The sequence below is a fragment of the Girardinichthys multiradiatus genome, chromosome 6 (assembly GCF_021462225.1).
Source record: "Girardinichthys multiradiatus isolate DD_20200921_A chromosome 6, DD_fGirMul_XY1, whole genome shotgun sequence".
Taxonomy (NCBI): Eukaryota; Metazoa; Chordata; class Actinopteri; order Cyprinodontiformes; family Goodeidae; genus Girardinichthys; species Girardinichthys multiradiatus.
Window position 1 is genome coordinate 31,697,788 of NC_061799.1, and position 24,927 is coordinate 31,722,714.

The 24,927-nt window shown below is 38.7% G+C and overlaps 1 protein-coding gene and 1 long non-coding RNA gene across 2 annotated transcripts; one reads left to right on the plus strand and one right to left on the minus strand.

Annotated features, from left to right (window-relative positions):
- Positions 1 to 1,332: 1,332 nt before the first annotated feature.
- Positions 1,333 to 19,622, plus strand: LOC124870548. Its single transcript, XM_047369300.1, has 4 exons — positions 1,333 to 1,460; positions 1,654 to 1,733; positions 9,427 to 17,523; positions 19,039 to 19,622. Exon 3 carries the CDS (start codon positions 9,483 to 9,485, stop codon positions 17,517 to 17,519), a length of 8,037 nt encoding a protein of 2,678 aa, XP_047225256.1. The 5' UTR covers positions 1,333 to 1,460; positions 1,654 to 1,733; positions 9,427 to 9,482; the 3' UTR covers positions 17,520 to 17,523; positions 19,039 to 19,622.
- A 1,357-nt stretch (positions 19,623 to 20,979) lies between these two features.
- LOC124870456 lies at positions 20,980 to 23,970 on the minus strand. Its single transcript, XR_007038779.1, has 3 exons — positions 23,350 to 23,970; positions 21,139 to 21,391; positions 20,980 to 21,042 (listed from the first exon to the last, which is right to left on the minus strand). It is a non-coding gene; the product is annotated as an uncharacterized LOC124870456 (long non-coding RNA).
- Positions 23,971 to 24,927: the final 957 nt, after the last annotated feature.

Below are 24,927 nucleotides of genomic sequence, written 5' to 3' on the forward strand. Positions count from 1 at the left end.
CCTTGAGGGCTTGTTTTTCTCTACTAAATGACAAGAAATATGATGCGGTCAATAATATTTCTGAAGTAGACAATATTTTATAACACAAACTGGACAATTTAGAATTCCAGAATTTAGGCAGTAAAAATGTTCCAAAGCTGCTAAAGTTTCGATCACTTCAAAAACCAGTGAAGCCTAAATAACATAATGTGACAAACCGTGCTCTTTTTTTCCCCAATATATTTGTGTTCCAGTATGTTTTTTGCCCTCAAAGGAACAGTGCACTCCTTTTCCCGAAATGGGCATGTTTTAACAGTCATACAGGAATGCTTGCAGAGAGCATAGCATTGCACTGGTGATAGACAGAAAGACTTACAGGATAATTCAGTTTATATAACTCTTTTTATATGAAAAAAAAAAATCCTCACTGAGAGCACAGTTCACCGGAGTCAAATACCTTGTATGTGTGCACAAACTGATTATGATAACCTCTTCCTTTCCCAAAGGAAGAGGTTATCTTTTGCAGACACGACTGGACAGTGGTGTGCTTTCACCTGTTTTATCTAATTCAGAGCAAATTCACAAAGTTTTTGCACATGCACATAAAAAATCCTAGCAACCTAACTCGGGTTATTTTGTTGTAATTCTTTTATGGGTTTGGCCTAGGATATTAAACATGAACTGCTTCAATTGCAGTCTTTTCTGTTTCACAAATAATGAAACAACACATTGCTAAAACTAGCCTATTATTTCCACAGCATGAATAAGCTCAATTTCATTGATCTTAGCATCTTACTTGGACCAGCTGTAAAATGTGCTCCTGCATATGCCAAACAAGGACTGGATTATCCAACAAAAAATGTAAATTCTAATGCACAATTTGTGAAATTTGGCAGCTTTGTTCTGTTTGTAAAAACTAAAAAATTAGCCCCTTTGGTGCATTTTAACCAGACCCAGATTTGAAATGATCATTTTTTGATCAGTGACTATGTGCATTCAGGCAATTGGTCAAAACTATTGGTGGGTAAAATGTTCAAATCAATTTGTGACAAACCAAATATAATGTCATTAAAAAACTAAATCAATGTAAAAAAAAAAAAATTATATGTTAATCTTGGCACTAAAAAATAAGAAATCAGGATAATTTAAGTTATAGCATGTTTTTTTTGTTTGTTTGTTTGCTTTTGTATTTACACTCCAATTTCTTTAGCTTATTTTTAACATGTCTGTAGGCAATTGTAAATCATGTGAAAGTTTTTCTAATATTTTAATATTTGTAGTGTGTTTGAGAAAACTTATGTCACTGTTAAGATGTTATATAAACTAACTGCCTGTCTTGAGAGGCGTGGTCAGACCTGGCTTACCTTAAATACAGGCTTCAAACCACTCGGGGATAAAGACGAATCAATGCACCTCACAAGTATTCCTGAGAGTGTTCGGGTTCAAATTCACTTGCGTTGTGGTCAAGACTTCTGATGAAGGTAATGTAAAACAGTTGAATCGCTCTTTAATTTAATTAATCTAAGTTGGTACAACACTGTTAAGACTTTTTTTCTCATTAAAAGATCAACAAGTTTATGAGGCTGTCTAAATTTGTAATAAGTAAGGTTGGGTAGAAAATAGACATATAGACAGATATTTGCCTATGCTGATTTACCCATTCTCTTATTTCAGTTGTTGCTGTGAAGTGTATTCAGACTACACTTTCTTAACTAAATGTCCCCTGAGCTGGCTCTGAGCCAAACCACCTGCTGGTAAGTGCATTTTTTGGCACCTTTTTAACCTCATCTATGCTCTGTAAAGTGCTTTCTCAAAATATTTTTTTATTTATTTCCTCCAAAATATTCTGTGCTTTTTAGAACATCTTACTTTAGATCACACTTTTTTGTATTCTCAGTCATAAAAGCACAGGATTTTTTTAGGGGTGGGACAGTGTCATGCACTAACAGACGTTTACAAGCTGCAAAACAAAGGAACAAACCACATGTAATCAAAAGACATTCCACAAAAATTTTATTACCTTTGCATTTACTTTGACGTTAGTTTTGTTCTTAAACAGTAACACCGTGTTTTATTGATTTGTTCTGTAACAAAGCTTCCAGTAAACTGTAGGCATTTTATTTAAAGAAACCACCATTTCTGCAATAAAGTTTCACAACAATTGGAATGCAGATTTGCTTAACTCTGATAGAACAGAAACATTGGTGGCCCTTGCAAAAATAATGGGCGAAGTCTTCCCTCTGTTCTCCCGTACACAACCAAACACACAACCTCCTCTGACAAACACCCCCTCCCCCCAAAAAAGGTAGAATTCAGCTAAAAAAACTAATAACAAAATAATGATGTTACACATTTAGTTTTTCATACTTTTTACAAAGTAACACATCAAAAATGCTGAATTTTGTGTTTCACAAATAGGATAAAGATTTCATAGGTCTGAAAATATTTTGTAAAGAATTAATATTAACAGTAAAATAATCCCTTTGGGGCATTAGTTGTGTAAATATGTCAGGTTTTTAACTGGAGATGGTTTAATTAAAAACAGGCTCCTAAACAAAAGCCACTGAGATAGCCCTTTACTGAGATAGCCCTTTAAATTAGCACCAAATCACAAGCTGAGAATCTGTAACCACCTTCACAGTCATTTGCCATCCATTTGTCCAGCACCATCTTCATACAGTTTCTAAGCTGTGGGCACCAAATATTTACATGACCAATAATAAGTTGCATAGGGCACATCCGTTATCATGTATACCCACTGTTCCTTGCAGGGTTGCTGGGGGGTGCTGGTGTGTACCTTCAGCTGTCATTGGGCGAGAAGCGAGGTACACCCTGGACAGGTCACCAGTCCGTCACAGGGCGACACAGAGACACACGGCATTGCACGCACACTAACACCTAAGGACAATCTAGAGCAACACCTAACAGTCATGTTTCTGGACTGTGAGAGGAAGCCGGAGTAGCCGGAGAGAACCTACGCATGCATTTTATTTTGCTTTGTGGTGCCAACAACAGGCTGTTTTGTCGTGAGCAGAAATCCATAAGACTCATATTAAAAACTTCCACTGTGTGATAAATGTGTTTTAATCTGTAGCAGCAGGAACCTCAAAAGGTTAACCACACCCTCTGGTGTGGTTAACAGAACACCCGACATTCTTTGCAAAATTAACCACTTTTGTAAAAACATATGCAAAATTTTACAGAAACTATATTTTGTCATCATCTTAAAATACCATTGTACCAAATGTAAACACTTTTCTTTTCACAGCTTTCACACTAATTTACCTGTTCACTTGCTTAATGATTACTGCAAGTTAACTATTTAATGCAGAATTATGTATCACCACATACTCAAGTTAGTCAACATGGAAGTTGGAGAACAATCTTGCTGTAAGAACAAGAAACATTTGTAGCCATATAAAAAAATTACTAAAGTAACAATAACTGATGGAGAAAAAAAATCATTGATTCAGATATATTCTTTGAAGTGCGCAGTCCAGCACTTCAATAAAATGAACAATACATTGCCTCATCTCACTCAGACCAAAAATTATTCACTCTGCCGCAGTCATCACCTCTCAGTAAAATTCATTTGTACATGCCTTTTTGGAGGCTGATGGATTAAAGACAGAAATCGGTTTTTAACAGGTGTGCTTGACAGAATGTCCCGTGTGACCAATGCCTGTGTATCTGCGGAGATCTACCTGACCAACACTCCATATGTTTTTCACATGGTTGATTGGCTTTACACAGATTTCCTTTGATGAGATTGTCCCTTTTCTCCCTTCTACATGTTCTTTCTCCATTAGGGTTGTATACAAAATCTTAAAACTTAATACCTATACAAAGAAAATAGTTTGATACCATTTTTAATACCACACCACAGGGTTCTTTCTAAAAGAATATATGACAAATTTGTATATTTTCCTAATTAGGGCAAAACCAGTAAGTAAAAAGAGATTTAGCACACATTTACAATAAAAAAAAATCTAATTCAAAAGTTCCAGTTTCATGTTTAGCAAAACTGTGGAAAAGATAGATTAGTAGAAGTGGTGATTTATGTAATTATGTACATTGGGTTTAGTTGTGTTGCTAATTTATTTTAATATTATCCTGTCAAATATCCTGTCAATTTGATGCTATTACGCAGACATTTTCCCAAGGAAAGGCTTTCTCTATTCCAAAAATAGATGCTTTATATAGAGGAGACTTGGATCTGGTCCATACAAAAAAATTTTCTACAATGTAACCAAGGATCAGGCCCATGCAAATGTATTCAGCGACACCCCTGTTCAATTTCTATGTTTCTAGTAATTTTGCATCATAGGTTTTGTCATGATAAACTACAGTAAACGGGGTAGATTGTTACGAGTTGGGACCAGTTTCTGCTCTGTCAGCTTCAGTTTTGGCCCACCATTTATTAATATGTACCTGTTTTGTTATTGGCCCCATTAGCAGCTAATTCTTCTATTACTGAACAGAGGAGAAATAGAGAGTGGTCATTTTACCACTTCACATTTAGTAGCTGACCGAGCTGTCTACTGATGGACATGTTTCTGGGTTAATTTGTAAATGCAGTAGAACAGTTCAGTTGTGCGGACTCCACACTAGAGTTCTGCATTAGGATTGGTCCACGGGAATCGATGTAAATATTGTGGGAGCAGGTGTCTTAAAAAAGACACTGGGTCCCAAGATTGTTGGAAGGCTGAAGAGTACAACTGAGGTTGGTAATAAAATCAAGATTGGAGAATGGAGAAAATAAACTATATTATTGAATGACATAATCGTGAAAACAGACAAATAGCAACTTTAATATCTTTATGAAATAAAATATGATCAAGTTCATCCAAAGATGCAAAAGCAGTCATTCACAACCTTAGCTTTGACATGTAGCGCCTCAAGCCAAAAAGCACCTCGCCAAAATATCTGGTTTGCATAATAGGAGGAAGATTCCTCCAATAATTCAGGCCCAAAGTCAGAATACTTCCATTCAGGGCTGTTGCACAAACCAGTCAGAAACCTATGTAAGGAACATTCACAAAGAACGTTTACCTGTCAAGGCTTGCAAAGTTAATATTGAGTGAGTCCAATGAGGCGTCAAAGAGAGCATGTCTGTGCACGCATTTTAGAAGAAAGCTGCAGTAGCCCAAGACCAGTCTGTCAGCAATGTACTCTTTCTGCACAGTAATCTCAAGATAGATGTCCCAGTTTCATTTTACTGTCGTGTTATTATTTATTTGTAAACTAAGGAGTGGTCTGACCTCTACAAAAGCCTTGGAATATCTGTCAGAACGAACATGAGGAAACAAACTGATTCATCTTTCATGAGTGTCTATGAGGCTGATATCATCTATGGTACGCTCAAAGACTTTGTGTCTGACTACTTTCTGTACTGGAAAGAGAAGACATGGGACAGAGAGAGATGTTCTTTAAGGCTGTTTTTTAAGCTCTACAGTCAAATTAAAAAGATGGTACAAGCACAGAAGCAAAAATAACCAAACACCTTAAGAAAATTAGTAGAAAGCAACTTCTTCCTAAAGAGATGTTCAGGTTCTCTCCAGGTACTCCGGCTTCCTCCCACAGTCCAAAAACATGACTGTTAGGTTAATTGATTTCTCTAAATTGCCCTTAGGCATGAATGAGTGTGTGGGTGGTTGTTTGTCCTATGTGTGTCTGTGTGCTGCCCTGCGATAGACTGGCGACCTGTCCAGGGTGTACCCCGTCTCTCGCCTATAGACTGCAAGAGATAGGCACCAGCTTCCCTGCGACCCACTATGGGAGAAGTGGTAGAAAATGACTGACTGTCTGACTTTATTTTGCTTTCTGACCTCAGTTTACATGAGAATTTGTGATTCAAAGCGCAGAGATTTTTGTTGAATGTACTTCATTCATTCTGCCCTTAACTGCAACAAAACATCCTGTGGAAATACATTTATTGAATTATGCAGTGTATCAAAGTGGTGGGGGTGGCGGGATTAATAGCAAATATTGCAGCAACGATAGAGACAGACAGCGGAAGCAGTAGGAAGCAGTAATGGGCAGAGATTCAGCAAGAGCGGGATTAGAAAAATAGTCCCACACAGGGCTCTACTTTAGGTGAAGCAAGATATTTTTTAAAACACAAATCACTTCTTCCTTGAGAAGGGAGGGCCCGAGATGGTACATACACCTTAAGAAGATCATTTAAATAAGGAGGTTCATGTCCATGAAGTGTTATATATGTTAGCAAGAGCACCTTTAAGTCAGCTCGAACCTGACAAGGAAGCCAGTGAAGAGAGGCTAACACCGATGTAATAAGCTCATATGACCCCGCTTTGGTCAGAATATGAGCAGCGATATTTTGCACCATCTGCAGAGTTCTAAAGCTTTTTTGAGGCACTCCAGACAGCAGGGCATTAGAACAGTCCAAGCGAGATGTTAGAAATGAATGGATGAGGACTTCAGCTTCCTTGTAAGACAGGATACAGCTGATCTTATGTTTTTTCAAATACAAGGGTCTGATCGAAAATAACACCAAGGTTTTTCATTTTGTCAGTACATTGTACAGCACAGTTATCAAAAGACAGAGAAACATTTTCAAATGGATGATGCAGTTTTTGAGGTCCAAAGATCACCATCTCTGTCTTAGCAGAATTAAGGAACAGAAAATTCTCAGAGAACCAATCCCTAACAGCTAAAAGACAGACTTCAAGATTAGACAAGCTAAACCCATTATCAAAACGTAGAGGCGTATATATCTGCAAATGAGCATAACAGTGAAAACCAATTCCAAAAGTATTTAGTAATTGATTAAGCAGCACAAGATAGAGGTAGAAAAGCAGGGGACCCAAAACAGAGCCTATGGTTTATTGAACAGAGCCTTGTGGAACCCCTTGCCTGACTGCACAAGGGCCAAACAGAACATCGTTTAACAAAACACTATGGCTGAGTAGGGAAGAAACAAGTAACTCAGTGAGTGTGTGTGTGCGCAAGTGCCGACGGAACACACAGTGAGGTGGGGGCTTATCATCAGCGTCATTTTGAAATTCGAAATCCCTGGTGATCCAACAAACTCGACCAGCCTGTGCAGTCCATCGTTCTTCAGGTGCTTTATAATAGTTATTTTTCTAAATAGATTTTAATGAAAAACACAGAAAGTACTGAGTACATTTGGTTGATTGATGAAAATAAATGATTAACAATTCCATTTTTGAAAGCATTCTTTGTTTACAGCATTTTTTCACACCTGCCTAAATCTTTTGCACAGCACTGTATGTATATACAGGTCCTTCTCAAAATATTAGCATATTGTGATAAAGTTCATTATTTTCCATAATGTCATGATGAAAATTTAACATTCATATATTTTAGATTCATTGCACACTAACTGAAATATTTCAGGTCTTTTATTGTCTTAATACGGATGATTTTGGCATACAGTTCATGAAAACCCAAAATTCCTATCTCACAAAATTAGCATATTTCATCCGAGCAATAAAAGAAAATAGCTTTTAATACAAAAAACGTCAACCTTCAAATAATCATGTACAGTTATGCACTCAATACTTGGTCGGGAATCCTTTTGCAGAAATGACTGCTTCAATGCGGCGTGGCATGGAGGCAATCAGCCTGTGGCACTGCTGAGGTCTTATGGAGGCCCAGGATGCTTCGATAGCGGCCTTTAGCTCATCCAGAGTGTTGGGTCTTGAGTCTCTCAACGTTCTCTTCACAATATCCCACAGATTCTCTATGGGGTTCAGGTCAGGAGAGTTGGCAGGCCAATTGAGCACAGTGATACCATGGTCAGTAAACCATTTACCAGTGGTTTTGGCACTGTGAGCAGGTGCCAGGTCGTGCGGAAAAATTAAATCTTCATCTCCATAAAGCTTTTCAGCAGATGGAAGCATGAAATGCTCCAAAATCTCCTGATAGCTAGTTGCATTGACCCTGCCCTTGATAAAACACAGTGGACCAACACCAGCAGCTGACACGACACCCCAGACCATCACTGACTGTGGGTACTTGACACTGGACTTCTGGCATTTCCTTCTCCCCAGTCATCCTCCAGACTCTGGTACCTTGATTTCCGAATGACATGCAGAATTTGCTTTCATCCGAAAAAAGTACTTTGGACCACTGGGCAACAGTCCAGTGCTGCTTCTCTGTAGCCCAGGTCAGGCGCTTCTGCCGCTGTTTCTGGTTCAAAAGTGACTTGACCTGGGGAATGCGGCACCTGTAGCCCATTTCCTGCACACGCCTGTGCACGGTGGCTCTGGATGTTTCTACTCCAGACTCAGTCCACTGCTTCTGCAGGTCCCCCAAGGTCTGGAATTGGCCCTTCTTCACAATCTTCCTCAGGGTCCAGTCACCTCTTCTCGTTGTGCAGCATTTTCTGCCACACTTTTTCCTTCCCACAGACTTCCCACTGAGGTGCCTTGATACAGCACTCTGGGAACAGCCTATTTGTTCAGAAATTTCTTTCTGTGTCTTACCCTCTTGCTTGAGGGTGTCAATAGTGGCCTTCTGGACAGCAGTCAAGTCGGCAGTCTTACCCATGATTGGGGTTTTGAGTGATGAACCAGGCTGGGAGTTTTAAAGGCCTCAGGAATCTTTTGCAGGTGTTTAGAGTTAACTCGTTGATTCAGATGATTAGGTTCATAGCTCGTTTAGAGACCCTTTTAATGATATGCTAATTTTGTGAGATAGGAATTTTGGGTTTTCATGAGCTGTATGCCAAAATCATCTGTATTAAGACAATAAAAGACCTGAAATATTTCAGTTAGTGTGCAATGTATCTAAAATATATGAATGTTAAATTTTCATCATGACATTATGGAAAATAATGAACTTTATCACAATATGCTAATATTTTGAGAAGGACCTGTATGTTTTACAGCTTTATTTAAAAAGACAATGCTGTCTGCAAGAAAATTATTTTTTTTTTTTTTCAGATGTATTTTATTTTAAAAACAATTTTCAAATCTTTATCAAAATAGCCACTTTCTGTGTTTGTGTTAAGTTTGGAAATGGGAGCCCTCATAAGTACTTGATAATGTGTTTCTCTACTTTTTATTGTCCATAAAATCATAAAACGTAGTAGGAGTAGTTTCTGAGGACTCTTGAAAATGTCTTTTCCTTTTTAGAATGACCATTTTTTGTTTATGGGGTGACTTTGTAGAAAGGCTTCTGATATACTGCTGATAGTATTTCACCGGACAGATAATTGGAAAGTAATTGGAAAGTTAATACTTGCTTTAAGATAATTTCATCTAAACTTAACAGAAAAGGATGCCTTTAATATACTAATTATCCTGCTTTTACTCAATGAGGATATACCAGAATGTTACAGAGTTGGAATCTAATTAATCTGAACTATATAGGTAGAGCATATATGTTTTTTGTACAAGACTAGCAAAAAAATAAAATTTCTAAATATGCCTGATATGCTGTTTTTTTGTTATCTTTCAGGTAGACCCCTGTTGCAGATGCTGACTACCGCGTAAGTTCAAAATATTTCAGCAAAAATGGGAAACGTACCATCAGAAGCAAACATGGGCAACAGTCTTAGGTGCTGCAAGTGTAATAGAGTCTTGCCTCCATGTCATTCCTTTGATAATTTAAGACAAGACGTCATACATGGGCAGCATGTGCATGTGTTCAATGGAGGAGAATACTACAGACCAGTTGGCTATAATAACCAATATTACTGCCGTGATTGCTTTTATAAGCCAATCAGAGATGCAGAACGTAGGAGGGAAGAGGAAGAAAAAAGAAGGAGAGAAGAAGAAAGAAGGAGAGAAGAACAGAGAAGAGAGGAAGAACGTAAGAGAGAGGAGGAAAGGAAAATGATGGAAGAAGAGAGGATAAAAGAAGATGAGCGAAAGAGAAGAGAGGAGGAGAGGAGCAGACAGGAGGACCAAAAAAGAACAGAGGAAGAGAGAAAAAGGAAAGATGAGGAGAGAAGAAGACAAGAAGAACAAAAAAGGATAGAAGAGGAGAGAAAGAAAGAGGAGTTGAGTCAAAGAGTACAGGAATCAAGGGAACGAGCTAAAGAGCAGTATGAAAAACAACAGAGAAGTAGACAAGAGCAACAGTCTAAACATAATGTTATGATTGGGCTTTTGGATGAATTTGAGGCTGACTATAAAACTTACAGTGGGAAAGATGAACTTTTAGAAATCCTTTCTTTGAAATGTAACATTGAAGCTTCAGATCTCAGTCTCACTGCTCCAAAAGCTGATCTGCTGGGGAAGATCCTGTCAGCTCTGGACAATCTTCTGTTTGATGAATGGATAAATGATCCCCCTTCCGGCAGCACTCTGCAGCATGCTCAGGTTTACATCACAGAGCTGTGTGCGCTGTCTGTGGAGATACCAGAAGAATTGTCTCGAGAAAATATCTCCAATCATGTGCAGTCCTTAGTTGAGTCCATCAGCCAATCAGCATGCAACATTTTTGAAAGTCTTGAGTTGATTCAAGCCATGTATCTAACTCTGATGCGCTACATCAGTGAAAATGACAAGTCTGATGCTGATGCAGTCATTATAGCAAAAAGGTGGGCTAAGGAAGAGCTTACAATGGAGCAGCTTTTTCCTCTTGACTTCCTGAGCATCCTCATTTCATCAATGCATGGTACAGTTGGCAAAACCTCTATATTTATTTTAAAAATGGAAATTCAGTGTTTGAAACTTCTAATATCCACCCTTGTCAATCTGAATGGCAAAGAAAGCCACTATGCATCAACTGAGATGATTCTTGACCTTGTAGAAATAGACCAATGGACACCAATGGAGGCAGTGAATCTGCTCAAAGCAATGTCCTTAAAATGCACACAAGATGTTTCCATAGCTAAAGTCCTACAATTGGTAGAGGTTTATGATGTATCACCAAGTTGGACAGATCATTCTGGACATTCTCTCATCCAGGCTCTTGACAGTGCTGATTCACAAAGTTTCTATCAGGATTTCCAGAAGATTCTCAAAAAGAAAGACGAAAGCACCCTGGATGCTGCTCTGGCAGACCTAAAAATGTCACAAAAGTTGGATGTTTCCATGATTGACGAAATAAAAACCATCATCACTGGTGTTTTCCAGTTTTCAGAAAATGCTCCTGTAGGATCGTTAAAATATGAAACGTTTGACACAAAGAACTTACAGACATGTCTCTCTCAGCTCTGTAAAGCAGTTTTTGATACAAAAGGCTGGTGGCCCACAGTGAAACACATGGTGCAGTGGTGTGTGCTGGTGCTCACTGAGAAGACTAAAGTACCACAACTGTCTTCCTTTGAAGAAGACCCATGTGTCATTACTATGTTTGCTGCAATGCAGTTCTATATGGGGAACAAAATGGACATTATGCTGAACTCTGACAGTGACACTGAAGCTCAAACTAAGGAGTGGTCTGACTTCTACAAAAGCCTCGGAATATCTGTCAGGACGAACATCACTAAACAAACTGATTCATCTTTCATGAGTGTCTATGAGGCTGATGTCATCTATGGTAGACTCGAAGACTTTGTGTCTGACTATTTTCTGTACTGGAAAGAGATCATTGAAACTCAGATTCCTCAACTCACACGAGGATTTTTAATTGAGGAAAAATGTCTTGTGGCATCAAATACTCTTGATCTGCCAAGGCTCAAGGATAATGATTTCCTTGCTTGTGCTGCAGAAGTCCTGCAAAACCTTGTGGAAAAATTACACACAGAAGACATGGAACAGAGAGAGTTGTTCTTCAAGGCGGTTTTTCAAGCTCTACAGTCAAACGTAAAAGAAGGTACAAGCACAGAAGCAAAAATAACCAAACTCCTTAAGAAAATTAGTGGAAAAGAACTTCTTCCTAAAGAGATGTTTGGTCTGACTTTTCTTGAGAATCTCCTGAAAGTGGTTGCCAGTCAAAATCAAGCTGGGAAAAGCACTTCTTCAGCTGAAAAATTGTGTTTGGAAAGTATTTTGGCATCTTCAGAGCAAACTAAAGCCTCAAATAAACAAACCAGAGAAGTCTTACAGATGGTTTCAAATCTGGGAGAAAAAAACCTTTGGTCACCACTGGAGCTCCTGAACCTCCTTGAAGCATTAATCGATCGCCATCATAATGAGGGCTGCATTTCCATCATGAAGATTTTACATTTAATGGAAACATATCGGGTTTCTTTCAAGTGGACAGATGAGAACAACCAGACTGTCATTAGTCTGTTAGAGACACGTAAAACAGACAATCTGATCCAGCTTTTAGAAAAAAGCTTTGGAGATGAGAAAGTCAAAAGCATTGACATCCTTTTTGATGAAATAAGGCAGATGAAAGACATTGATGAAGAAACACTGAATAAATCATACAAAATAGTTTCTCATGTGACAGACCTGATAAACACCGGTGAAATTAAAAAACACAACGACATACAAAAGGCTAAGAATCTCAGTCACAGCATGGAGTCAGTCGATCTTCAGGAGGTCTTGGCCGTCTTATGCAATGTTGTTAACCTGAAAATAGCTGAAGAGAAGTGGTGGCCTAGAATCAATCAAATGATAAGCTGGTGCCTCTTGACCTTGTCCAACAATGGAAAGCTGCTGGAAATGGGAACTGGAGAAGGAAAATCTTGTGTCATAGCAATGTTTGCAGTACTGCGTGTGTTTAGGGGTGAAAAAGTAGATGTGGTGTCCAGCTCATGTGTTTTATGTCAAAGGGATGCAGCAGAATGGAGCAACTTCTATAAGTACTTTGGCATTACCGTTGATACAAATACAAATAAAACTGACGACAGCAGTCGAAAAAAGTGCTACCAGAAGGACATCATCTATGGAACTATTGAAGCCTTTGCTGCTGATCACCTTCGCCAGATTTTTGAGATGAAAGATGTGAGGCCTGATCGCAGCTATCAGTGCATCATTATTGATGAAGTGGACTCTCTGCTGCTGGACCAGGGAGTGCAGCTGACCTACCTGTCCAGCCCCATGGTCTCCATGGACCACCTAAACACTATTCTGGCCATGATCTGGGGCCATGTCCAACAGTATGGCTTCTTGTCTTCAGGACACCAGATATTTGTCCAGGGTCCCCCTGCTTCCTTCTTTAAGGCCATCTTTGACTCAATAAACACAGAAGAAACTGAAATCGACGATCCATTGGACATTTTACGTATTGCTGAAGAAACCAACACTGTGCCTCAGGGCTTTACAGAGGATCTCCATAAGGGTGAGAAGGAGGATATTCTTAAAAAGCTGAAAGATGTGAGCCAGGATAATGTGGTGCAATTCTTTGAAGAAATGGAGGACTATGTTCCCTATGGTTTCACCATTTACACATTAAACAGCGAAGGACTGCTGTGTCTAAGAAAACTCAGTCCGTATGACACTAATCAAATTCCAGACCTAAAGTTTCTCGTCTTGGACGAAGGCTTGTGTTGTCCTCTCTATGACTCAGAAGAAGTTCTCATCAAGCCCATTGCAGACTTAATGTCAGAGAAGATTCAGTACACCCCATGCACAAACAGTACAGACAAAATCAGCATTCCTGGATTCTTGAGGAATCTCATTGAAAAAAAAATGTCCCTGTGGGTAGAGAATGCCTTTCTGGCACAGCAGCTAAGGGAAGAACGGGACTATGTGGTACAAAATGGCAATATTTGTCCAGTAGACTTCAGATCCACTGGTATTATTGAACTGAATAAGAAGTGGGGTGATGGTCTGCAGCAATTTGTGGAGATTAAACATCAAATCAAACTCAGCACAGTTTCAGCAGTAACAAACTACATTTCCAACATCTCGTTTTTTCAAAAGTACCATGGGAAGATATATGGAACCACAGGAACACTCGGCAGTGAAAAGGACATTCTGTTTCTGCAGGATCTATATCCAAGTCTGTCTGCATGCAGAATGCCAACTTTTAACAGCAAGAAACTATATGAGATCAAAGGAACTCTGAAAACGACTTCTATAGACTGGAAATCTGAAATAAAACAAGTTGTTCTGTCTCAAATTTCCTCAAATTCATACAGAGAGGGAAGAGCTGCCCTGGTCATCTGTGAAACTATCAACAAAGCCAAAGAGATCTACGAAGAACTGAAAAGCAGCATCCCTGGGGAAATCATCCTCTACTGCCGCAGTGACACTGAAAGTTTGAGCAAAATAGAGAAGGAGCTTGTTCCTGGTGATGTCATTGTTGCCACAAACCTTGCTGGGCGTGGCACAGACATTAAAGTGTCCAAACAGGTCAACAAAAATGGAGGATTATTTGTTATTCTCTCCTTCCTCTCTGAAAACACCAGAGTAGAACTCCAGGCTTTTGGACGAACAGCACGCAAAGGTAAACCTGGATCTGCTCAGATCATCATGTGCACTGGTCACCAGCAGCAGGATTTCAAGTCAACGACATCTCTGGAGGAAGCCAAGAGCACGAGGGACAAACTTGCAGCAGAAAAGATAAGTTGCATGATGAATGATGTGGCTGAGATGAACCTGCGGGAGGAGCTGTTTTCAGAGTACTGCGAGACTCTTCATGATATTTACAAGAAAACAGATGGAGATGACAGAGAGGTCATTGTTGCCATCATGAATGAGTTCTGGGGGATCTGGCTGCAAATTAAATCAGAAGACATTGAGCAGCGGAAGAAAATTGAACTTCAGCAAAGTCTGAAAAAGGATTTGTCTGCTGCAAGACAACAATCTTCATCTCAAACTTCACCATGTTCAAGCATTTACCACTACATCAATTTTGGAAATATTTTTCTGGATGATAAAAAATGGGAACATGGTGCCAGGCTGTTTGAAAAAGCCATGAACCAAGATGAAAGTTGGGCAGCCATCGCTTTTTACAGTCATGCATACTGTACTATAAAGCTGTCTAATGGAGATTACCTCACTAAAGCCAAAGAAGATCTACAAAAGGCCCTAGAGTCCCTAAAGTATCTCAGCGAGGAATGCATGGTCTGTTTGCAGTTCATAAAAATGGTCACTGTGGACACTGGCAAAAGTGACCCATCCAGCCTCGAAAAACAGCTAACAACCAAGTGCAACATGTACAGGTATTTTGAAAAAAACATCACTGAGGCCATACAAAAGCTGGATGAAATCAAAAAAGGGGGGAAGGATGCAATAGCCAAAAAATCCCCTGTTTTCTCCTTGGTGTCAGATGCTGCTGAAGATCTCCAATTAGAAGCTGATAACCTGTACAGTCGTGGTCTAAAATACATATTTGCTGTTGAGGAGAAGCCTCGTTTCTGCTGGGAGGGTCTGCTGGTGTTCCTGCTTGGAGTTTTGCAGATTATTGCAGGAGCTTTACTCACTGTATTCACAGTTGGTACTTTGGCTCAAATTGGAATGGGTCTCATTACTGAAGGAATATCAGACTGTGTTGAAGGTATTACAGCAATGGTGACAGGAGAGTTCAGCTGGAAAGAATGGGCTATTGGAAAAGCCATTTCTATTGGTATTTCTATAATATCATTTGGAGTTGGAAAACTAATTGCAAAGGGATTCAAAGCTGCCAAGGCAGCGTTCAAAGCTATTGGAAAAAATCTAAAGTCATTGCCAAAGTTTCTCTCTAAACAAGCTAAAAATGGTTTAAGCACGGTCACAAAGACCAATATGAAAAATGCTATAAAGCATACAGCAAAAAAGATTGTGGAGGAAACTTTGTTCCACGGACTTGAGAAAGCAGAAGAGAAAATACTTGAACAAATATTAAACGACATCAAAAATGAGGTGCAAAAAGGAATTGTTAAAGATGTGAAAACCAACCTGGAAAAAGAACCTTTGGCAACATTAGTGGATACTGTTATTCTTTCAGACCTTCTTTATAAGGAGCAACTGCGTGATCTTCTGGAAGATGACAGAAGAAAGAAAGACCTCCTTTCCATTTACAAACAGTTGGGAAATTCTGCATTACAGCCATTATATGCAGACCTTAGTTGGCAGAACAAGCTTAACTCATCAATCATTAAAGTGATTGACAGCGCTAAAGAAGGGACACATGGAAAAACCCGTATAATTTTGACAACTATTCAAACTACCCACTATGCTATTTTGGCAGGTGATGCCATCGGTGAAGTACTCACCCTCTCCAGCAAGTTCTTCTCAAACCTTGAGAAAGAACTGAACACTTTCAACAAAGGAAACACTTCTGAAAAAGTAAAGCGAAATGAGCTAACTTTCTCAGAAACTGACGTGCTGAACAAATTCAAGCAAGACTTGGCCGAAACCCTCAGCACATTATTGGCTGATGCTTTGGTGGAAGTGTTTAATCAGAAGTTTTTCAGTCACCTTGTTTCTCGCGTGCAAAACGAAGCACATGATGCCATCAAACGACATGTCAGATCTGGTTTAAAGAGTGAGAGGTCGGAGGAAAAACTTAAAGCTGGACAGCACAACAGCTACATAGCAAACATGCCAGTAAATCCAAATGACAAACTTGCAGCTAATGCTGGTCGACTGTCAAGATCACATGCTGAAAAGATCAAGGACAACAAGACTGCTGGTACCCTTCTCGATATCAGAGTCCTGTCAGAGGCCACTGGTACAAGAGTTGTTATTCTTACAGAAAACAAACATGGCAAACTCACCAAAATGCAGGAGGTGAGTCCAAGTACTAAATCTGCCAGTGAAACAGTGACTTTGATCTACTGGCCAAAGAGCACCCAAAACCCTAATGGTCATTATGATGCTTTCATCAACAATAAGACTGTGAGCATAGATCGCAAAGAAAAGGGTTCTCTTTTTCATGCTTTGGCAAGAGGCATGAAACCAAAAGCCAGTGAAGCAGAGATTGCCTCCGAGGCAAACCGCCTCAGATCTGTGGAGGCCAAAACTCTCCTCAAACAACCAGGCCAATGGGAATCTTTTGTGAAGCACAAAGAGTTGACTGAAACAATCAGAGGAGGAGACTGGTACATGGCAGAGGCAGGTAGACCAGAAAGGATTATAAAGGAAAACAAAACCCTGCTGCAGAAATTAACTGGAAAGATTGAACAATACAAAGGATATTGTCAAAAAACGGGTATTCCAGCAGTTGAAAAAACCGTCAATGCAGATCAGCAGCCTCCAAACAGAAGCATAGTGGAAGCTAATAAACTGAACCAGAACAGCAAACTGGCCGTGGCAATGCTGCAAGTGAGAAAATATTTACCTGCCTCAGAAACCAGCAAAATATCTGGTTTGGAGAAACATGAAGGCCTGAAACTACCAACTGACCATAACCTTAAAGATGTAATTGATGACGTTTCCTCTCCAGAGCCAAAAGCTTTGAGATCATGCTTAGCTACCATGATAAGCAAAGATGATGTTGTCGGAACCTTTAAACTCATGACGTTTGGTGCAATGTTCAGATGTCAGCTGATTAACACCAAGAATGTTCAAAACAAAAAGAAGAGTAAAACCCGGATTGCCATGTTTGAAAAAAATTTTCAGCAACTCAGTACACAGATGGTACAGAAATGGTACAACCTGCTTCAAGGCAAGGGTGTCATGACAAATGATCATCTTACAACCATCACACAATGGATCAACAACCAGGGCTACAAGGATCAAAATGATCCACACAGGAAACAGGTTTCCAGCATCCTTTCATGAAAAGGTAAGATGAAATATAATTTACAGATTTTTCTAAATGTATTTTTAATAAGACAAACTTTATGTTTTTATTGCCATAAATTTTATTCTTTAAACCTGAAACTGAAACATTTAGTTTGTCCTAAGTGCTCCTTTTATTAGGTGCCAACAACAAAAAACACACAACACAAAAAACTTTTTTTCAAACGATCACTTAAACATAAGATATGATCAAAGATATTATCTTTGATGACTGTTTTTGCTCAGTACATGGTTTAGTTTGAGTTGTGCATCTTCATTATTGTTCAAATTGAGCAAACTAATAAATGGCCATTCTAGCATACTGGCAATGCCAGGATGTTTAACTTGATAAAGTAACAAAGCATAACCTCAGTGAACCGCTAAGTACATAAATTACTCTTTTTAATAAGCAAGGCAATATTATGGGAATTGTTTTATGTATTTCCAGGTACCAGTACCAAATTATTAAATGTAACAGAATGTACAGAAACATTGTATTACATTGATTCGCACATTACAAACTTAAGAAACAGGTAATGGTTAAATTACATTTAATAGAGGGAAAGTTTTAAATTAAATATGTAAATATACTATACATAGACAAGCCATTTCAATACTCTTTGCTTTACAGATTTTTAGAATACAACTAAATCTACTATAATAGTTTAATCCTAAAAACCACTGTCATTGGAGGAGTGTTTGTAATGCTTAAATTCTGTCCCTATTTTCTTAATTCAGGCCTTTGTATGCAACTTTTAGGAGAACTTTGACATATACAATTACTCAAATTGAATATATTTTTTCACATTGTCAGACATCTTCTACAGGTAGTTAGCATCTGTATATAATTAATGCCTAAAACTCGTGGCTCAATTTTACCAGACCATCCAAGAGAGATCGTACAAACTGCTACAAAAACATAGCCCAAAACTGTAGGCTGTGTCTTTGTCTCTGTACCAACAGCATATATGCATCAAATTGCAAACATTTGAATCAGCAAGTATGAAACCCATTTTGGCTTTTGAGAGTTAAAACAAACTGTTAACAAACTGCCACCATGTTGGCAAAGTCTTGGTGCATAATCCTACTCCTAACTAAAGGCCTCTTACCTGGTGAAAAAAGAAGTGTATATTGTCTAGATATATTGAACTACTGAAAGCACTTTAAAAGTGATCAGCTTTTAGAGTGCTTTCACTAATTTAGCAGTTATAAGTCCTACTTTACTGTTTTCCAGCCGATAAACCATGAATTTACTGTTGTTAGCAATACTAGACAATTAAATCTATCTTCATGACATGACATCAATTTTCAATCCATTTCAGTGCAGCTCTGATTTGTAGCCTTTCCATTCAGGTGATTGTTTCTCTATTTTTCTCCGGGGTAATGATTTTAGTTGTTATGTGTAGTCTTTCTTGTATGCAGTTTGTCTTATTCTGTAAGTTCTTAGCTGAAAAATCATATTTTGATATGAGCATTTATTTCAAGTACCTTCTAACTGACTAACGTGTTTTCTTCATAGTGAAAACCCTGGAGGATACTTGTTACCGAGAAGAATCGAATCTACGCAGCACTTCCACCTGCGTGATCATCAATGAGACACAAATTTGGATAATCTTCTTAACAGCATTTTGAGTCATTGGGGCTCTACAGGCAACTTATTTCTATTATTTTTAATTCAGACATTGCAGAATGCTGCATTTAAACATTTGTATAGCTCTTAGGCGTCCTGTTTCAGATGCTATAGTTTAGGACACCATTCAAACAATTCTGTGGGTGATCATATTCAACTATGCTTATGAACTCAGTGATGGACTGTAATTCAAATTAACCAAATATGTTTCGTAGGAGCTCAGAAAATAGTTTAGTCAGAATAATGATAATAAGGTTATATAATTTACTTTTTGTCATTTTCTGAAGTTAATTGTGAAATTTCCTTCACAGACAGAACTGTTCTAGATGAATTAGAAGTTGATTCGTTTAGAAACAGAAAACAACATTTTTCCCCAAAAGTCAGTCAGTCATTTGCTATACTGCTTCTTCCATAGTGGGTCGCGGGAAAGCTGGTGCCTATTTCCAGCAGTCTATGGGGGGAGGCGGCGTGCACCCTGGACAGGTCGCCAGTCTATTGGAGGGCAACACACAAACAACCACACACTCACTCATTCACACACCTAAGGGCAATTTAGAGACCAATTAACCTAACAGACATGTCTTTGGACTGTGGGAGGAAGCTGGAGTTCACGGTGAGAACCCACGCATGCACAGGGAGAACATGCAAACTCAATGCAGAAAGACCCCCGGCCAGGAATTGAACCCAGGACCTTCTTAGATTAGTTATTAGTCATCGGGGGTATCGGTTAGGTGTGTTGGTATCAAGTTAACCAGTTAAGTAGCCGTGTGTGTGACCATCTATTATACAAAAGTTTTAATACGGTAGCCTCACAGTAATACATTTTATAACTTTTTTGTCAGCTTCAAATATTAAGATTTAAATTTTATTCAGTTTTACAGAATGTTGTGGGTGTTTTGTTCATATCATTATGGTGGTGGTTATAACACTGAATTACTATGGTTACATTTCAGTAAGGTACAATAATAGAAATACATTTTCATTTCTTTTTACCATTATATCAGTATGACATTTTGAGACAGGCTTTTACTACATTTCAGAAAACATTTAGTATGATCTTTTATACTCATTAATGGTAATGGATATTACGCTATTCTGTATGGGCCATAATATACACATTTAATAGATATTCCCATCAATAAAAGGGTTTTAAACTGTCTTAAAAGAAGCAGAGTTGTTTCTTACCAAGCATGAGAAAATCCATCTTGAACCTTGCAAATATTCCTTATAAAGCCCAAAACTAAAAATTGCAGTTTGTTCGCATATTTTTTTTTCATATCTATCTTTTTGCATCCTGTCTTGAAATTTTTTATGGTGTGTTATAATGAGGGCTTTATAAGGTTTTGAAACCTACGTCCAGCCATTAAAGACATTCATCATTGTTTTTCTTTATGTTGATGACAGCAATCTTGGAAAGACAGAGGAGGTTGTTTCCATCTGAATGTTCTGTAGAAACATGATCTAAAAGGAATTTGGATTCAGTTCTCATTTGGTCTTTTCAATGTTCATTTCTGGCTGGATTGTTGTGGTATAATAAAAGTTTTATCCTTAAAACTAACTCCATCTCTCCAGTTGTTCTTGTGTAATGTTCTTATATTTACATGATCTGGTGAGTAACTTGCATAACCTAGTTAAAGACTTAAATGGAAGTAATAAAATACCTGATTTTAAGATTTAAGACTAAAGATCAGTCATCCTTCCTAAATATATTTGGGTGAAAAATAGAGTTCAAGGAAAAATAAATAATTTGAAAATTAGTGGTTTAAATAAAATGTCAATTTGTTCGAGATAGATCTGACCAACATACAGAAAAACACTCAGAAGCACAACTTAATTAGTGAAAGGTGTTTTATTTATAAAGTGATACTGGAACGTGAATGGTAGAATCGCCAACTGCATGGAAAGAGGGGAAGGAGAACTGGTGAAAACAAGAATTATAATCTTGAGGAATAAACGAGAAGTAATTATGTTAATAGTAGAACGGCTTACCAAGTGAGTGAAGTCAGGTCGCCAGGGATAGAGGGACCCAGGTGTGCGAAACGGAGAAAATCCAGATGGTTTACTTGTGCTGAAGGGTGGACAGGGTACGCTTCTGCCTTGGTTCAGGAGACGGAGGATAACAGGAAGCTGCCAGCTTGGTACTTGGAAACGAAATCCAAACGAAATCCACCTGATCGTCCAGAAACTTCTGGAACCGAAGTCAAAGTTCAATGAAGAAGGATCAGAAGGTTCAGGTTTCTGCCTGCGAAGGAACATAAACAACATCAGCTTAGTGACAAAGAACGAAGCATAGCTTAGTAGAGTCATTTATTTATTTGCCTATGTATTCTTAATTATGGCAGTATTGGACCTCCATATCTGGTAAACACTTGAGAGTTATGTCTCAAATGACACTGTTTTGATCAGCAGGGTGGCTTCGCAAAAAACTGAAACTGTGCCTTTTGGACCAAATACCAAAAATCATTCCTCATTAACACTTTCATCTCCTCTTTTGTAAAAAATATGCGTAAATTGAATACTTCACACAGGTGTTTTTTTCCTACTGCATTTAAGACATCTAAACTCCATCTGAAGAAAATATGATGGAATATCCTGGAGGAAATTGATGACAAAAAGCATATTACACATGGTTTTAAGTATAGGTGTAACAGTTTCTAAATATTATGCCATGAGTGCAGTGAGATTGTCAACAGATTTATGGAGACCATCAACAGCGAGCACAGCATAGTCACACAAATGGCCCAGCTGAGTAAGCAAACACGCAACTTTCAGGACCCTCTGCAGTTTTCTTATAGCTGTGGAGTTGGAATTGAAGTGACATAATTTTAAGAAAAATCTTAGAATTTCTTGATTTTTCTTAGAATTTTATCTCACTGGGATGAAAGTTATTAACAAAGCACCTCAGGGCTTAAGAGAGCTCCTAACGTGAGCAAACGTGAAGAGTAGCGAGGAGGACTTTAAATGAGCCTAAGAGTGTCTTAAGCAGAGAAGATGGCAGAAAGAGAAAAAAAAGAGACATTCTTTGTACAATGAACAACAGTGAATTAATAAAACGTTACCGGCTCGATTGTGCAGGGATCCACCCCCTAAACAGAGTAAATGAAAACATAAACTTCTATAACAATCATACAATTATTAATATAGAGATAAGCTTAACCTTAAAAACTTCAGCAACTCAGTAAATAAATGGTACAGAAATGATTTAACCTGCTTCAAGGCAAGGATGCCATGACAAGTGATCATCTTCCAACCATTACATAAACAACAAGGGCCACTAGGATCTAAAGGTTCGACACAAGTGTTCAGCGCTCTTTGATTAAAAGGTACTACATTGAATTTTCTTTTAATTTCATTTAAAACTGTTTGCTATTTAGTTGGGTTTAATACGTTTGGTAGCACATCCTAGACAAGTCACCAGTCCAACATAAATATGAAAATCCTTTTACTCCCAAGCTACTACTGAAAACCACAAATCTTTTATTTTAATGCAGTCTCTTTCATTTCTAAAATTTACAACTGAATTAAAATATTAAAAATGTAATCTATTTTACTAAGTCACCAGCCTAAAAAAAATCATTCGATATTTCTTTTTTACAATGGAGTATTAGGGCCACTGTAGATGAAAGAAAAATTATTTTCCATGGAGGAAAAAAATCTGCAAAAACATTTTAATATTCTGTCAAAAGGTTATACATTTGTGAAGAATAAAATATAATTCCATAATTACAAGCATAAATTTACTATATTAAAACAAATAAATTCTGTGACAGTAAGAAATTTGCCAGAACATTTATTTAATACATTAATCAGAAAAAACTATTTGGGATGTTTGCTTAGATTTTAAATGAGACATTCTTAAACCAAAAATGCCAGAAGTGTCGGAGTCTGGGATTTTGTGTGTGTTGTTTCATGCCTGCTATCAACATTCATTCACCACTAGATGCCGCCAGAGCCTCTGATTATGTGAACACAGTTGCTGAGGTGAGCAGGTGCCAATCTTCGTATAAGATCCCCTGCAAGGGAGTACCAGACATGTGGTAGCAGGTGTCTAATCCTGAATCTAACTGTGGCTGCTGCAATCTAATCTCTCCAATTACAGTACGTTCCACAATCAACCCAATGCACAAAACTTTAAGTCAAACTGTTCATCACTGAGGATTATTATCTTATTCTAAGAAAAGTGAAAACTCATTCTCGTACTCGTCATCTTCTGCTTCATCCGGGACCGGGTCGCGGGGGCAGCAGACTCAGTGGAGACACCCAGACTTCCCTCTCCCCGGACACATCCTCCAGTTCCACTGGGGGGAGCCCAAGGCGTTACCAGGCCAGCAGAGAGATATAGTCCCTCCAGCGTGTCCTGGGCCGTCCCCTGAGCCTCCTCTTTGTGGGATGTGCCAGGAACACTGTCAGAGTTAGACACACTGATTAACTCAGAGAAGTTATGCAATGAAGACACAAGCGAGTCAAAGTTCTTTGGCTGGCCATGGAAAGACAGACCATTCTCTTAGAGGAACTGCCCTGTGTCACAGCCTTTTATTAAAGAAAGGTAAAAATAAAACACTTGTTACAGCATCGTGGGTGTGGCTACACACAGTTTCACAAATACAAGTCCTACTGAATAAAACTGGTTCTGTCCATATACTGATACAGCACACATGTCCACATCTGGCATTCAAAGACACGAAGAATGGCTGGGGTGCGATCAGCCTCCTTCCCAGAACTCCCCCGCACACACACACAAGTTCCTGCTCAGTCTGCATAGCAACCATACAACTCTAAGACAAGATGACAATTCTGTTAATAGTTTATAAAACACTCAAGATAAATGTGAAAAGTATTCAAACCACTTCACCAAAGGTTCACCAAAGTAAATAAATGAAAATTTCTTTTAATGGTAAATCATAAGGATAAAGAACCTTTTTAAACTAAGCAATGATAATTTATGTAGAAATCTTCCAACAATTCCCTCCAGCTTATTATTGATTAGTTTAAAACAAGCCACCCATGTCTACACTTCCTTTTGGCTATGGGCACACACTTCATTTAGTACTAAACTATTTCCGTGTCGTCATCAGGATCTGGATCATCTTTCTCTAACAGCTGATAATCCTGGGACTTCTGTCAAAGTTCACCAAACCAAATAAATGAAAATGTCTTTTAATGGTAAATCATAAGGATAAAGAACCTTTTTAAACTAAGCAAGGATAATTTATGTACAAGTCTTCCAACAAACACCTCCCGAGGGAGGCATCTAAGAGGCATCCGGTATAGATGCCAGAGCCACTTTAACTGGCTCCTGTTGATGTGGAGGAGCAGTGGCTCTACTCCAAGCTCCTTCGGGATGACCGAGCTCCTCACCTTATTTCTAATGAAGTGCCCAGCCATCCTACAGAGGAAGCTCATTTCACAACAGTCAGGTTCATTTTGTATCCGGGATCTCTTTCTTTCGGTCATGACCCAAAATTCATGGCCATAAGTGAGGGTAGGAACATAGACCAACCAATCGAGAGCTTTGCTTGTCAGCTCTCCCTTCACCACAATGGACCGGCACAGGGTCCCCATTACTGCAGAAGCCGCACCGATCTGTCTGGTGATCTCGCGTTCCATTCTCCCCTTACCCGTGAACAAGACCCCGAGATACTTGAACTCCTCCACTTGAGGCAGGAACTCCCCTCCAACCTGAAGAGGACAAGCCACCCATTTCCGGTCAAGAACCATGGCCTCGGACTTGGAGGAGCTGATCTGCATTCCAGCTGCCTCACATTCCGCTGTGGACCG